At 49.6% G+C, this 15,338-nt stretch overlaps 1 protein-coding gene across 1 annotated transcript in view; it reads right to left on the bottom strand.

Moving 5' to 3' along the window:
• Window positions 1-15,338, bottom strand: part of LOC146666945 (receptor-type tyrosine-protein phosphatase beta-like) — a 29,934-nt gene that overhangs the window by 11,797 nt on the left and 2,799 nt on the right. The window contains exons 2-12 of the mRNA XM_085415096.1: window positions 12,547-14,828; window positions 10,293-10,572; window positions 7,373-7,681; window positions 6,805-7,068; window positions 5,145-5,408; window positions 4,719-4,982; window positions 4,373-4,642; window positions 4,009-4,275; window positions 2,112-2,375; window positions 1,620-1,883; window positions 524-787 (exon numbers count right to left, since the gene is read on the bottom strand). Coding sequence (XP_085271222.1) covers window positions 524-787; window positions 1,620-1,883; window positions 2,112-2,375; window positions 4,009-4,275; window positions 4,373-4,642; window positions 4,719-4,982; window positions 5,145-5,408; window positions 6,805-7,068; window positions 7,373-7,681; window positions 10,293-10,572; window positions 12,547-14,828 — 4,992 coding nt within the window. The remainder of the gene's footprint in view (window positions 1-523; window positions 788-1,619; window positions 1,884-2,111; window positions 2,376-4,008; window positions 4,276-4,372; window positions 4,643-4,718; window positions 4,983-5,144; window positions 5,409-6,804; window positions 7,069-7,372; window positions 7,682-10,292; window positions 10,573-12,546; window positions 14,829-15,338) is intronic.

Genomic DNA, 15,338 nt, shown 5'->3' with positions numbered 1-15,338 from the left:
CAGGAGGCATTTAACTTCCCTGATATGTTGTGTACGTGAGTCTAAGGAGCTTGGAAAGAAAAGCGAGGGTCGTGGACCCCCTCCTCTGCCTAACCTCATGAGCCAACATGTGAAAACGGGTGTGGATTTGGGGTGAACCCATTGTGAGACCTTGCCCCACCCTATCATGTGATCAAATGACCCAAGGTGTGAGTCACCCACATCATGACCCTCTTAGGGACACTCACAATAGGGCTTAAAAATCTGGGACTCTCTTAGAATTGGAGAAGCTTCTCAGATGAAACAATTCCCAACGCTTTTCTTTCCAAGCTCCTTAGACTGACCTGGCTGACTGAGAAACTTCACAAACATCTTCACAGACATTGTCCACCTGACAACAAAGTGCAGGACTCTACAAATAAGCCATAACAGATTTTCAGGATGTTTTGTAAACTGTAAATTACCAAGATTTTCCTTTTTGAACATGGAGTGCTGGATTATGTGGTGTGATGTTTAGAGGCAGCAGACCTCTGTGACCTCTGACCTGTGCGACCCTCTATGTACCGGGCCTTCTGATTGGTGCCGCTGTACGTGGAAACTATGATCTTGTAAAGCCGCCCAGGTGTGAGTGATGACAGGACGCAATCCCTCACACCGCTGCCCAGAGTGATGGGAGGAAACACCTTCATGTCGCTGAACAGCAGCTGCACTTCGTAGTGATCCACGTCACCCGGAGCTGCCATCCACGTCACCCGCAGGTCCTCGGTGCCCCGCCTAGCCAGAGTCAGGGAACGCACTGCCGCCGGGACTGAAGGATGGACATGACATGACCCACAGTTAGTCTCCAGGAGCCTCAGAGAGCAGATTTGCTTTGTTTTGAATTTGAAATGAACAAGGACGTTGCTGCTGTTTAAGCATATCAAAACTCCTGCAGAGATACTGAGAGACAAGAACATCTGCTGATAAATGGCTGTATTTGTATAGCGCTTTGCTAGTCCCTAAGGACCCCAAAGTGCTTTACACAACCTGTCATCCACCCATTCACACACTGGTGATGGCAGCTACATGTAGCCACAGCCACCCTGGGGCGCACTGACAGAGGCGAGGCTGCCGGACACTGGCGCCACCAGGCCCTCTGACCACCACCAGTAGGCAACGGGTGAAGTGTCTTGCCCAAGGACACAACGACCGGGACATGTTTCTTTGTTCCTCCTGGTTCAGATCTGAAACTTGGTGCTTTATTCCCACATCTTATTATGTTGTAACAAGCAAAACATATGAACGTGATATAAACAAGTATTCATGTATCCATCCATCCACCCATCATCCATCCACCCATCATCAAAAATGCCCAGTCCCCTACTGTTCTCGTGGGACACAGAGGTGTTTCAAGTCCAGCTGAGGGACATAGCATGTCTGGGGTCTCCTCCCAGATGGACCGAAACATCTCAGCTAGCGTCCCTCAAAGAGGAGGAGCAGCAGCAGATCTGGCAACAAATACAGTTTTTCTTTCCTTCTCACCGATCGATCTATCGCCTGCTGAGCTCGACTGCATCCTGACATGTATCATCTAGTTTACTCGCTGAATGATGCAGCATTCATGTTCCTAATGAGCCCGACTGAGGTCAAAGGTCACTCACAGGTGCTGCCATGGGTGGAGGCAATGGCTTCGTACTTTCCGCTCCACGTGGTCACTAGCACTGTGTAGAGTCTGCCGGGCACCAGGCCGGTGAACACACAGTTGTGCTCCGTCTTTGAAACTGTCTTGTTTTGCAGGAAGACGTTGTTGTGCTTGATGAACACCTGATACAGGTCGAAGTCTCCAGCAGCGTGACGCCAGTACACCTTCAGGTAGCTGTCCGAAGCATTGTGGGTCGCTGTGGGGCTCTGGACCTTCGACGGCTCTGATGGAGGATAATCAGACAAGACTGATGATACCGGAGTTTACGGTGTTTTGTGCAAAAAGGGTGCAGCAGGTACAGAGCCAGGTGTGTATAGACCTGGACAAGCACGTGTTGGTATCATTTTTGCTGTTTAACACTTACAAACTGAATGAATTGTTCTAAAGTGCCGACTTTACTGCAACATGGTTTAAAATTCTGACTGGTCGATGCTGTGAGTGGTGTACATACGTGTCCTCTCCTGGATGAACGTCTGATTTTTGTAGAGACCGCTGCAGGTAGTGATGGAGATGTTGTAGAGGCGTCCAGACACCAGCGAGTCGAAAACGCATGTCGGGGTCGACTTGGGCACGGTGAGGGTGTGAATGGTCCTCTCCCGGTCACTCAGGGTCACCAGGTATCTGTCCACCTCACCTACAGCCTGACTCCAAGACACGCTGAGGAAATCCATGCGCCCGTTGTTGCTGACCCTGACATCGCTCACTGCCGCCGGCACTGAGGGGGTAGGAAGAGGGCGGAGTCAGAGTAAACACACAAGCACACTCGTTTTCGTACCTTAGATTACCCTAACCATAACCTAACTGTGACACTAAAAGCACATTTTGAGTCTCAAAAACATCTTCAAACTCGTGGGGACGGCTGTTCCCACTGCTGGAGCATTAGAACAAAGACTGATAACAGTGTCAGTTTAAGCCCAGTGAATAAAAATGAGTTTTTAACCTGGATTTAAAGACCACCACTGAGGTAGACTGCCTGATGTGAAGAGGAAGATCATCCCAAAGCTTCGGGGCCACAGTAGAGGACACTTGATCTCCTCTAAGTTCCAGCGTTAGGGCCTGAGAGCAACAGCTGCTCAGCTGAGTGAACGAGGGGGGACGTAGGGCAAATATACAGGCGCCAGAGCAGTTAAGGATTTAAAAACCAGTAAAAAAAAATTGAAATAGATCCTCAGTACAATTTTAAGCCAGTGTAAGGAGGCCAGAACCAGAGTAATATGCCCAAATGTTCTTTTACCAGTTAAAACCCGTGCTGCAGCGTTCTGCAGAGAGCCCTATTGAATGATGTGTTCTACCTCATTTTTATTCTTCTTCTAATTATATTTAAACTTTTTGACACCGCAGGGACTGCACTTTATATTTTTTGTACTTGTTACAACAACAGGTAAGATATTCTGTTCTGTTCAACAAAACCTGCACCTGTGGAGAACTCTGACAGGAGCACAGAGAGCATGCAGAGATCACACGGGGGGAGCACTGAATCATGATGCTGTGATGTAGCAATGCTCTACCATGTCTGCACACTGTGAGCTCCAAACCCAGAAGCTTTAGAAAAACATCTCAGAGTAAAATTAAAACGCAGATGACCTCTCGCTCCTGATATCATCAAAGTGAGCGACTGATCCTTACACGGCGCCTCTCTTCTCCCAGAGGCGCCTCATTCACACCAGCACTCTCTTTTGTAACAACCACTCACACATTCATTCTCCGAGCCACCTGGATCAAAGCGGATGAGCATGTTTCCTGCTGTTTATTTTGATCCGTTTCAAAGATGAAATCGTGACTTCATAAAGTCCTCTGCAAGTTATACAACGGCTGCCGGCACTGGTGAAGAACAATGAAGCTCCGCCCTGACGGGAAGTCTCTCTGTCATCAGCGCTTCCTGAAAATTCCTCACAAATTCCTGCTTTTCACTAATATCCTGCTCTCAGTTCAACAAGCACACAAAGTAAGAATGTGTCTGAAATACACAGAGTCAATACATAATCAATGGTATTATTGATCTTATTATGATCAATTATACTATTATTACGTCACATATACACCTGTTTTTATTTCTGAAAGACTTGATGCGCATTAACTTCTGTCCAGTTATATGACTGATAAATGCTGTTAACAATTAGCAGTGTTAATGACAACACTGGCACAGTTTGTTTAGCTGGGTTATGTTTTAATTCCTCAGGTTAATTCAGGGTTACCAGAAATAAACGAGCTGTTCTCATTGCTGTCAGGTGTGACTCACTGGTACAGCCTTCATGCTGATAAATCTCCCACGGCGTGAGCACTTTGTTTAAGCTGCAGCTCGACTCCACCCTCGTGTTGTTCCTGAAACGACTGCTGGTGTTTCTTACCTGTGCGTCCCTCGGACACCGTCTGTCTGGAGATGTGTCCCACTCTGACCGTGGTCACCACCACGCGGTACAGGGCGCCCGGTCTCAGGGCCTGGAAGCTGAGGCTGCTGATGTTGGCCATCACGCTCTCATTCTTGATGACGCTGCTGTCGTGAACCAGCAAGACTTGGTAGGAGTCCAGATATCCGGAAGCCGGTGCCCACCGCGCCTGCAGACTGTCGGTGCTGCCGAGGTTGGAGAGCCGCAGCCCACTGACCTGAGCCGGAGCTGAGGGGGTGGAGAAAGGAAACGCATTACAACAGGAACAACAATAATGCTTCATTGATACTACAATCGTGGCATCGTCATCGTCGCTGTGACGTACTGGTCCGTGCCGTCACAGAGGCGGAACTGCTCAGGTTACCGCTGTTGGTTGTCACGGTAATGATGTACTGGCCCCCAGGCGTGATGCTGTTGAAAGTGCACTCTTTGGCCTCCCAGCCGAGGACTCTCTGATCTACAATGGTGGCAGCAGCGGTTGCCCACCTGAGGAGCACGGTGAAGCCGTCCCATTGTCCGGGCGGCCGACTCCACCGGACGCTCAGTGAGGTTTCGTCAGCCTGGCGTACGAGCAGCTGCTGCACGGGCCACGGCGCTGCAGAGAGGAAGGGGTAGGGTCAACAACACTGATACCGACTCATTTTGGAAGTTCAGACTTCAAGTGAACTGACCCAGCTGACTGCTGCAGCGTGCTGTGTTGCTCAGAACGCCACTGTGAACTGTGACCTCTGCACTGTAGAGTCGTCCGGGGACCAGGCTGAGGACGGAGAAGGCGTGCTGCCTGCTTGCCTTACTGACGGTCTCATTTGCCAGAACCACCGAGCAGTTCTTCAGGATGACGCTGTAGTTCTCCCAGTCGCCTCTGGGGGGCAGCCAGCGGAGCCACAGTGTTCGAGCATCAGCCGACATAGAGAGCGCTGACACCTGGTCAGGTACTGAAACAGCATAAGACAGACGGGGAAATTAAAAGCAATAAAAACAACACAGACCCCCCAGCAGAGGGCGTCTGAGTCTGTGGTCCAGCGTTCTCACCTCCACCTGACGCGACGGCATGTACCTGTAACTCCCTCTGTACCTGCTCTCTGAGCTGAACTCACCTGTCCTCGCTGTGCTCCTGCTCTCGGTGCTCTGACTGCCTGCTGAGGAACTGACTGACACCTCGTAGCTACGCCCAGGGGTCAGGCCCTCAAACTCCACTTGGGTGATGTTGGGGAGAAGGTGGCGTAGCTGAGGGTCGGATCCTGGAGCCCTCAGGGTCACCAGGTAGGATTCCACCCCTCCTTTAGGTGGGAGCCAGGAGGCTCGCAGGTGGTCTGAGCTGCCGTTGTTTTCGAGGACGAGACGTGACACTGGTGCTGGGGCTGAAGAAAAGGAGGAGGACCCACGTTAGACTCATGTTTGTACAGTTTTCTCCTCTTCTTCCTGTTTCACCTGAACTTTACCAGCTGTCTCATGTGTTCACCTGGAAACAGCAGCAGTGTTTCAATACAATGATTAATGGGCGTTTATGTAATGTGGTGTGGGTGGAGAGTCTGTGCCACGTGTGAACAGATTTACTGAAGCGATGAAGAGGCTGGGTGAGGTGAGCAGCTGTAGACAGAGAAAGGGCGTGAGGGAGAAAGGTCTGAAATATCCCGGAAACGCCGCTGCTGCTGGAAAGAAAAACAGAGCCGCAGGACGACGAAGATCCAGTTTTTATCTTCACGCCGAAACTCGAACGCTCAGAGGAATGAAGACAACTTCATTAACTTCATGCTGACAGAAATATTTGAAACTATTTTACAGGCTAACAACGCCGAGGTAAAGTCCATCGGTTGCAAATCTCACAGCTGGTCGGCTGTCCGACAAACACGTGACTCATTTAAGATGACACAGCAGGACGCAGCCTCGCTGAGTGGATTCACTGCCACTTCAACGCATTAAAGTCTGAACCAGAAAAACAGATGACCGAGGTCACGTTGTGGACTGTAAACAACAAAGATATTTAACGACGCTGTTAAACTCTGCGGAATAAGAAATAAAACGCAGCGATGTTCACATTGTAGATGCCTCCACAGATATTTGGGACTCAAACCCGATGCTGCAAAGTGCGGGTGGGAATAGGGTCAGCAATGATGACCTCAGACGGTTAATTCTGATTGGTCAGTCGTGAACTCTGAAAAGACGTCATTTTACGTCCATGTCTGGTTGAAAGGTTGAGAAACAGACGAAAGGTTGTCTCCTCAAGCTCATTTTAGCCGTGACTTCCTGTATCCCTGCTGCAGCTTCCTGCTGATTGGAGCTCTGAAGACATCGTAGCTCACATCTGTCTGCGGGTGTTGTTTTACTAACACGTGCTTGTCGGGTCTCTCCAGGTGAACGCCTTTTGCTCCCTGCTGATGATCGGAGGAGTTTGTGGAGGTGTTCTGGGGATAACCACACTCAGATGTAGGTGAGCTTTGAGCTCAGTGTTTTTAATGCAGGTTATTTGTATTTCCCAGTTTATGGGTATTTTTAGATGGCATGGTGAAGTATAATCTGTTCTGCAGATGAGTCCCTGACCTGAAATCCGCTAACTCCATATCTTTGTTTCATCGTCTACAGCATCAAACCGCTTTTTAAGACGCAGGAAGAAAGTGGATGAAGGTTCAGAGACCTGGACATGAGGGCGAATCTCTAAATTCACAGTTCACACGTCCATCGAGTGTTTTGGTATTTTAGAAACACTCATGTACTCAGATTACTTCAGATTCAAACACGGGTCAGTGCTTTCGCTACCTGTGACGGATGCTGTCGAGGCGGAGCTCTGAAGGCCGACTGCTTCTGTTACCACGGTGATGGTGTACGGGGTCCCTGGGTGCAGACCATCCAGCTCTGCCGAGGTGCTGCTGTTCTTCAGAGTGATGTTCTTCAGCAGAACACCAGCCCGATCCCTCAGCAGAACCCTGAGGTTCTCCGTGCGACCCGAGCCGATCCACCAAGTCACCCCGAGGCTGTGTGAGGAAGAGGACGCCACCTGCAGGCCGTCCACTGAGGAGGGAGCTGAGGCAGGGAGAGAGGGGTGGTGGACACCACTGTGATGGTCACTGTTTTTCTTTTTAAACCACTTTCACGCTGAATGAGATGCTCTGGAACAGTTTTAGTTTTATTCCTTTTTAAAGCTCTATGTTTTTATTATTATTGATCATGTGATAAGCTCTCAGCCAATCAGGTGCATTCTAATCATGTTCCAGAGCAACATATCCCTCTGAGTGTAAGAATTTCATTGCTGGTAGTGATGTGCTGTTGCTACCTGTACAATAATAAAACTTGAACGTGAGAAGATTCTGCAGGTGTTGTAGCTCACCTGTAGCTGTCATTGCGTGGACAGGTGAGGCGCTCTTGTTCCCAACTGAAGCTACCACACTGACTTTGTACAGAGTCCCGGGAATCAGGGAGGTGAACCCGGTTTGGGAGGCTGCAGAGCCCTTGATTCTGGTCCTGCGCCGGGATCCGGAGCTCGTGTCCTCCAGAGTCACATCGTACCAGTCCACACGACCGGTAGGCTGAGTCCAGGACACCGTCAGAGCCGAGCCGCTTAGAACCATAAACAGGCTTTTATGATGAGGTTGAGCTGGGCCCAGCTGGAGGTCCAGATGAGCTGGGCCAACTGGGTCTGAAACAGGAGAGGACACTCAGTGTATACCCACACTGAAAACAGGACATTTTATTTTGAAATGACATTTTACAGCGCTTTTGTTTTCCATTAATTAATATTTGGATAATCAAAGTTTTTTAAAACTAAGACACTGAACTGTAGCAGCAGATTTCAGGGGGTTTGGTTTGGTTCTGGTGTATCTGTTGCTGTTCATTCAGAAACACTTTAGATTGGATCAGGCTGTGGCTCCTGCTTGGAGAAAGGTCTAGGCTGAGTTTAGGGACAGGCTGGGATTAAGGTTAGGGTTGGAGGTAGTGTTTGGATTGGGGTTGGGTTTCTGGTACAGACTGCGGTGGGCAATGAGATTTGGGTTGAGTTCAAAGGAGTACAAGTTTGGATTGCGGGTTGAAGACCATGGAAGGGGACAGGTTTATGGTGGGTTTGGGGACAGATTTGGAGTTTGAGTTGGACTGGGAGGTTGTGGTCGAGGATCATGGGTGGGGTTGTGGTTTGGATTAGTTGCAGAAAAAAGACGCAAAGGAAAAAGAAGAAGGAGCAAAAGAACATCGAAAACAACACGTGAATTGGCGATTAGTGCAGCTGTCACAACAGCTCTGGTAGAGTCGGCTAGGGAAGACTGTGCGTTTCAGAGGGATGACCAAGAGATGGTAAATGATTTCCCAAAGCCAACACTACTATCCTGTAAACCAGAGGAGGAAAGACTTCCAATTTAGAGAAGCAGCTAAAACATCTGCATCCAGGTGGGTCTGAGTTTCAGTTTAGTCGTCAGCACCGCTGAGCATCAGCTTTGTTCCATAGTGTGCAGTCTGTTGGTGACCGCCCTACATGTAGCATGACCTGCCACCATGTTAGTGGTTTAACACGCCTTTTTAATGACCGGGTTTATATTTATGTTTTGGCATCTAGAATTGTGAACTTCTACTGGCTTTGGTGAATTCCCCATGTGGTTGGTGGTCGTGGGCGCAGTGATTGTTACACTGTGCTGCTGCAGAGGCCCACACGCTTGTTCGAGCAGCTAAAAGAATGAGAGCGTTTTCACGGAGGCAGCATGAGTCCACACAGGAAACTGAAAAAAATAGGCTGGGTGGGGCAGGATGATGAGGACAACCCCCCCGGTCCTGAACTCTGGCCTGTTCTTCGTGATGGCTTCCTGTTTGAGCAGACTTCCCTGCTTGCTGTTGGAAGGCTGGCAACACCCCAAGGACAAAATGTCCGACCCACACAGCACGAGCTGCGAAGCTCCAGAAACGTCAACAGACTTGTAAAGATCCAAATGATTCTGTGACTTTTACGAGACGACTGGACCGAGGCACAGCAAGCAACGCCTGACTCCACCTTACCCTGAACGGTGGTCTTCAAACTGCAGCAGAGGAAACGTGTCCATGTGATTCACGGCCAGCCTTCAGTCTGACAGTCACCGTCCTGATGTGAACGTATTAATTGGGATGAAAATGAACAGAGCAGGAACATTTTCAATGTTGAGAGAAAACCAGAGAAAGCTCGGAGGCAGCTGCTCGTTCCAGAAAGTTCCTGATAAACACAGAAACACTCTCTAACAATGGTCTTCATCTCATCTTGAGTGTTTGTTTCCAGAAACATCCCCTCCTCACCCTCCTCACCCTCCTCTGCTCTCAGCCACTTCCTTCGTTTGTTTGCAGCAGGTCCTGGATCAGTTCAGTGATGGGGGGAGGTCAGGGTTTGGGTTAGTTTAGGCATGTTTTTGGAAAACACTTGTAATCATTAAAGCAAAGCATTAATCGGCCTCATTTACCAACAGTGCACAGATGCCGGTCCATCGTAAGGAAGCACACGTCTTTGAAACGACTGCTAATAATTATTATTGCCTTTTAGACTCTAATTAAAGTTTTCCAAAACATTATAAGCACCGAAATGCTTCTTCTTCTCACAGATCACGTCCTCCTCGGCTCCACGTTTTCTTCTTGTCTGCTTCTCGTTTCACTCCAAACATTGTGGAGCCACAGTCGCTGTTTGAGGGGAAACAATATTCAGCAGCCCGTTATTTCAGCCTGATTTATTTATCTCTCTGTTATTTAAAACAGTCATCACTCCCATGGAAAGCGGTCCCTGATCTGGATTCTTCCTTGGAGTTAGGAAAGTGTTTTAAAGGTTTCTGCAGCCGGACGTTCTCCTTCTTTCTTGGCTTAGCAGTGCAGGTTTCTCTCTTACATCATTGCAGCGCTCTTCAACTTCACCTGGCCGTACGCAGGCAGTGAGCACAGTCTGATTTACTAACATGTTTCCCTAAATCTGATGGTGATTTTTTTGTTTTCATGCACGTGTTAGTAAAGCAGGTCCAGAGATATTGAATCTTGGAAGTTACAAGTTTGAATATTTTAACCGTATTATTTTTAGAAATGTTGATTTTATTGCTTGAAGTTTAAAAACCTGGCGCGCTCTAAAACATAATATGATCAATAATCAATAATGGCAGGAGGTTTATCCATGATGGGGAGCACACGTACACGGGTGTCATGAGAAAGGGGCGGAGCTTGTTCTAAGTAATGTGACGGTAAAGTTAAAATAGCTACACAGAGCACTCAGGTGCTAACTTCTGAACTGCAGCTTCACTCTTCAGGTGCGCTCCTACCTGTCTGAACTGTCCCGTGGCTAATCTCGCCATCCTTCCTGGAAACCGCTGTCAGCTGATACACTGTCCCGGGTTGCAGTCCCGTTATATTACAGATGGTGGCGCTGCTGGTCTCTCCATCAGACTTGCAGTGGGCAGGACTGGACCATGAGTCCAGAATGCAGAACAGACTGAAGTTACAGGACAGACTGGCGGACGTTACCTGCACCGCGATGGAGTCTGAGCTGGAGCTGATCTCCTTCAGGTCTGCGGAGCATCGGGGACCCTCTGAGGTCTGGACCTGCATCAGGAGGTCACAGAGAGAAGGGTCAGGGTCAAATGGTGTTTGTGAAACTCAAAGGCCTGGTGTCTGATGTCTTTTTTACACAAATGGCCTTCGCAATGCAAATGCAGAGGAGGTTGTCTCCTCCTGGGATCAAACCAAAGGGTTCATACTCGTGACACGAGTGTTTAAATGCCTGCACAGAGGTAAAAAGTTCCCCTATTAACATCGCACTCTCAGAAAATAAGGCACTTTATTGTTTCTGTAGTGCTTACACTCTCTAAGAAATGAAAAGAGTACGAGTGAGGGCCCAAAGCACTCTGTTGTGTATTTCCCCTGAGCCTGATTCTGTTGGAGGGTTCTTCCTGTCTAAAAGGAGTTCTTCCTTCCCACTGTCACCACAGACCATTGTCAGGTTGCCTCCGTATTACTTATTGGTCTTTGGCTTACAACAGAAAGCGGATGTAGATAAATGATCCGGTAACTCACCGTCTTTGCGCCCCAAACGAATCCAAGAATCAAACATGTAGCGGCACATCTGAGCATCCCTGATTTAAATCTGACCGCTCGGTAATAAACACGCTTCCTCTGACACACTGACAGTTACAGACATCTTTCAGCTGAAGTACTTTGGTCCAGAGAGGAGCTGGAGGTTTCCTCCATCAGCTCCAGAGGCTGAAATGATCTGGAACTTCTTTCTCCTGCATCCCGGACCCGTGTGACTCTTTTCTCTCTGGGTCCATCGATCTTTAAACTTTCCCTCAGCGAGCAGAGGCACGTTCTGCACACCCCGCCCTGCTTTCCTTCCTGCCCGCCTCGGACTTTCTCCATAACCTTTAGCATCAAACTGAGCTCCATCGCTACCATCAGAGTGGGCTATTGTTGGGGTTGAGTTATCCAATCAGGAAACAGCCTCACACCAGAGGCTCGCTCTATTTATGTATGAGCAGCATCAAAGTCTGCTTTATGTTGCACGCACACCGTTTCTTCATCTTCATCACTGCAAAATCAGACCTTAAACCACACACAGAGGCTGCACCTCCTCTTTATTTCCACCACTGATTAAGTCATTCATTAGTCTATGCTTCTTCATCGCCTCTGATAAAATGTGTCTGAACTGCTTGATCAAAGGAGCTTGGAAAGAAAAGCGTCTGGACTTCTTTAAGTTGCTTGAAGACGTTTCACCTCTCATCCGAGAAGCTTCTTCAGTTCTAAGGTCAAATGGTGGAGAGTCCCAGATATAAACCTAGTGGGAGTTTCCCCCCACAGGGGACAAAAGGACCCCCTGATGATCCTCTAATCGCCTGAGCCAAGGTGTGAAACTGGGTGTGGGTCCCAATCAGCCAGACGAAACTCTGGCTGATTTACTCTGGCTGATTCACTCTAGTGACGGACGGAGTCGCTCAGTGAGCGGTAAACAGGAAACACACTTTGAGGTTACTCATACACGATCTTCATTTCAACACGGAAGTCGTGTTCTGAGACTCGACCTCTTGACTACATTTGACTTTGATTTTCAGAATAAAAAAGAGTCTGGAGAGCTTTACCAGGTCAACATGGTAGAGTAAAATAATACTATTAATACTGTGTTTCCATAGTAACACAGGAGTGTGATCGTCTTTTCATACACTCAGTATGTACTGGCTTTGAGCTCTCAATTTGCTCTCCACCAGCTCCACAGACCCAACCATCTGCTTCAGCTGGAAGCAACGCTCCCACGGAGCACCAGAACCACACCAGTCACAGGAAACCGAACCTCTGCCAACATCTGGCAGGTTTCCCACTGATCTTCTTCATACAAGCAGCAAACAGTCAAAGATCAAAATCAAGGAGAATAAAACTGATCTGGAGTTAACCGGCGTGAACTACCGCCAAACACAACACAACATCCTAAACACGTCTAAACACCATTTTAATCAGGTATGAAGACAGGCGTGCTCGCATGTTGAAGTCCTCTAAAATAACAGCATCAAACAGAGGTGGGGTACTCACAGGTGTGGTGGAGGTGACTCTGGACGTAGTAGTGTGAAGCATGCTTGTTGCTGGAGCGGGGGTGCTTGTTGCTGTGGGGCTGGTAGTGGTGGTTGCCGTGGGTTTGGTGGTTGTAGCAGGAGATGCTGTTGCAGTCGTAGGTGGGGTGGTTGTAGCGGGAGATGCTGTTGCAGTCGTAGGTGGGGTGGTTGTAGCGGGAGATGCTGTTGCGGTCGTAGGTGGGGTGGTTGTAGCGGGAGATGCTGTTACAGTCGTAGGTGGGGTGGTTGTAGCGGGAGATGCTGTTGCGGTCGTAGGTGAGGTGGTTGTAGCGGGAGATGCTGTTACAGTCGTAGGTGGGGTGGTTGTAGCGGGAGATGCTGTTGCGGTCGTAGGTGGGGTGGTTGTAGCGGGAGATGCTGTTACGGTCGTAGGTGGGGTGGTTGTAGCGGGAGATGCTGTTGCGGTCGTAGGTGGGGTGGTTGTAGCGGGAGATGCTGTTGCGGTCGTAGGTGGGGTGGTTGTAGCGGGAGATGCTGTTACAGTCGTAGGTGGGGTGGTTGTAGCGGGAGATGCGGTTGCAGTCGTAGGTGGGGTGGTTGTAGCGGGAGATGCTGTTACAGTCGTAGGTGGGGTGGTTGTAGCGGGAGATGCTGTTGCGGTCGTAGGTGGGGTGGTTGTAGCGGGAGATGCTGTTACAGTCGTAGGTGGGGTGGTTGTAGCGGGAGATGCTGTTACAGTCGTAGGTGGGGTGGTTGTAGCGGGAGATGCTGTTACAGTCGTAGGTGGGGTGGTTGTAGCGGGAGATGCTGTTGCGGTCGTAGGTGGGGTGGTTGTAGCGGGAGATGCTGTTACAGTCGTAGGTGGGGTGGTTGTAGCGGGAGATGCTGTTGCGGTCGTAGGTGGGGTGGTTGTAGCGGGAGATGCTGTTACAGTCGTAGGTGGGGTGGTTGTAGCGGGAGATGCTGTTGCGGTCGTAGGTGGGGTGGTTGTAGCGGGAGATGCTGTTACAGTCGTAGGTGGGGTGGTTGTAGCGGGAGATGCTGTTGCGGTCGTAGGTGGGGTGGTTGTAGCAGGAGATGCTGTTACAGTCGTAGGTGGGGTGGTTATAGCAGGAGATGCTGTTGCGGTCGTAGGTGGAGTGGTTGTAGCGGAGATTGTTATGAATCTCATGGTGGTTCTACTATCTGCAGTTGTAGCTGGGAAACTATCACTGGGAGTGGTGGGTGGTGTGGTTTTGGTGACTGTGGTATGAGATGGTGCCATGGATGTAGGTGTAGTTGCTGGTGTTGTTATGGATAGTGTGGCTGCAGTCTCTGTGGTTGTGGTGGTACTGGCAGTGGCAGGTGTGGTATCGACGGCTGTGGTTAGAGACGGGTTCGTGGCTGTGGTTGCTGCAGTTGTAGCGGGAGTGGAGGCACGAGTGGAGGGTTGAATGGTGTGTGTCAAGCTGGCTGTTGTAGCTGGCAAAGGGATGGTTGTGTGTGTAGTTGCTGGTGTTGTTATTGATGGTGCGACTGTAGTCTCTGCAGTTGTGACAGGGGTGGTGCTACTGGTGGCTGTAGGAGGTGTGGTTTTGGTGGCTGTGGTTGGAGCAGGCGCTGTTATGCTGCTCGTAGAGGGTGTGGTTACAGCAGCAGTGGTGCTGGTGTTTGTTGTACTCGTTTGTGGGACTGATGGAGCTGAGGTGCTACTTGCAGGGACCGCATCACCTGTTGGTGCTGTTGATAATACTCCTGGAGTCAGACTCTCTGAGATGTTTGGATGAAGGGTGTAGTCTGTGTCTGTGGGCGGGGTCTGGCTGTGAGACCTGGGTGGTCTATATGTGCTGGTGCTGGATGCAGACGGTGGAGGAGTGGTGGTGGTGGTGGGTGCAGCTGAGGCGGTGCTGTCTGAGGGTGCTGCAGATGTTTGGTGTGTGGATCCGTCCTTGGGTTGTAGCTCAGTTATGATGTCTGTTGCTCCACCTGTGCTCACACGTGAGGAACCCAGCGTCACGCCTCCATCTCCGCTCGACTCGGACTGGTTTCTAGCGATGGAGGACGATGACTCGTACAACGACGTGACCACCTCCGTCCTGACTAGGGAGTCACCTCCACCTGACGAGGTCTCCGAGGCGACTGACTGGTCCATGGTAAAAGCAGCTGTGCCATTTAAAGGGGATAGGTGGGTGACTGCAGGGGAAACATCTGGAGGTGACAGATTTTCCGTGACAGCGTTCCCAGGACTCCTGATGGTTTGGGTGGAGTTAGACAGGTCCAGCGGTGTGGATGAAGAAAAGGTGGAGGTGGCTGGAGATGTGTCTGAAAGTGAGAAGAAAGGTGAGAATATAAAGAGCGGCTCTGACTTGTCACATTTACAGATTAGTGAAATCACGCGTTAATCCTGAACGCAAACACCTTACGTTAAAGTTCAGCCCAACCTGGACTCCGCCCACTGATGACAGACACACTTAAGACTGACCTGCGCTGCTTTTAGAGCTTATAGCCCAGTTACTCCAACCTACAAACCAACTACAAAACTAATGTGTGTGCCTGAAGCTCTGCGGTCTGAGCCAGCTGAGCCCGAACATGTGGCTGTGAGTGTTTTCAGATCCCGCAGGTGGAGGTGCATCCTACTAAAGTTTGAAAACTTATGCACAAATTTTAAACAACAAAGTTATGAGGAACTATTTACCCAAAAATGTAGCCAAGGCCTCAGGTGTGTGTCTTTTGTAACCACTTGGGTTGGGTTGACACAGCGTCTAGTTCCTATTTAATGTTAAATGGTCATGTGATTGGTTTACCATGACTAAACCCAGCTCCCAGTAAGCT

The sequence above is a fragment of the Rhamphochromis longiceps genome, linkage group LG7 (assembly GCF_057381845.1).
Source record: "Rhamphochromis longiceps isolate RC_006_pf linkage group LG7, R_longiceps_female_GT1.1, whole genome shotgun sequence".
Taxonomy (NCBI): Eukaryota; Metazoa; Chordata; class Actinopteri; order Cichliformes; family Cichlidae; genus Rhamphochromis; species Rhamphochromis longiceps.
The sequence above is the reverse complement of the archived record's forward strand: the minus strand, read 5'-3'. Positions and strand labels throughout refer to the sequence as shown.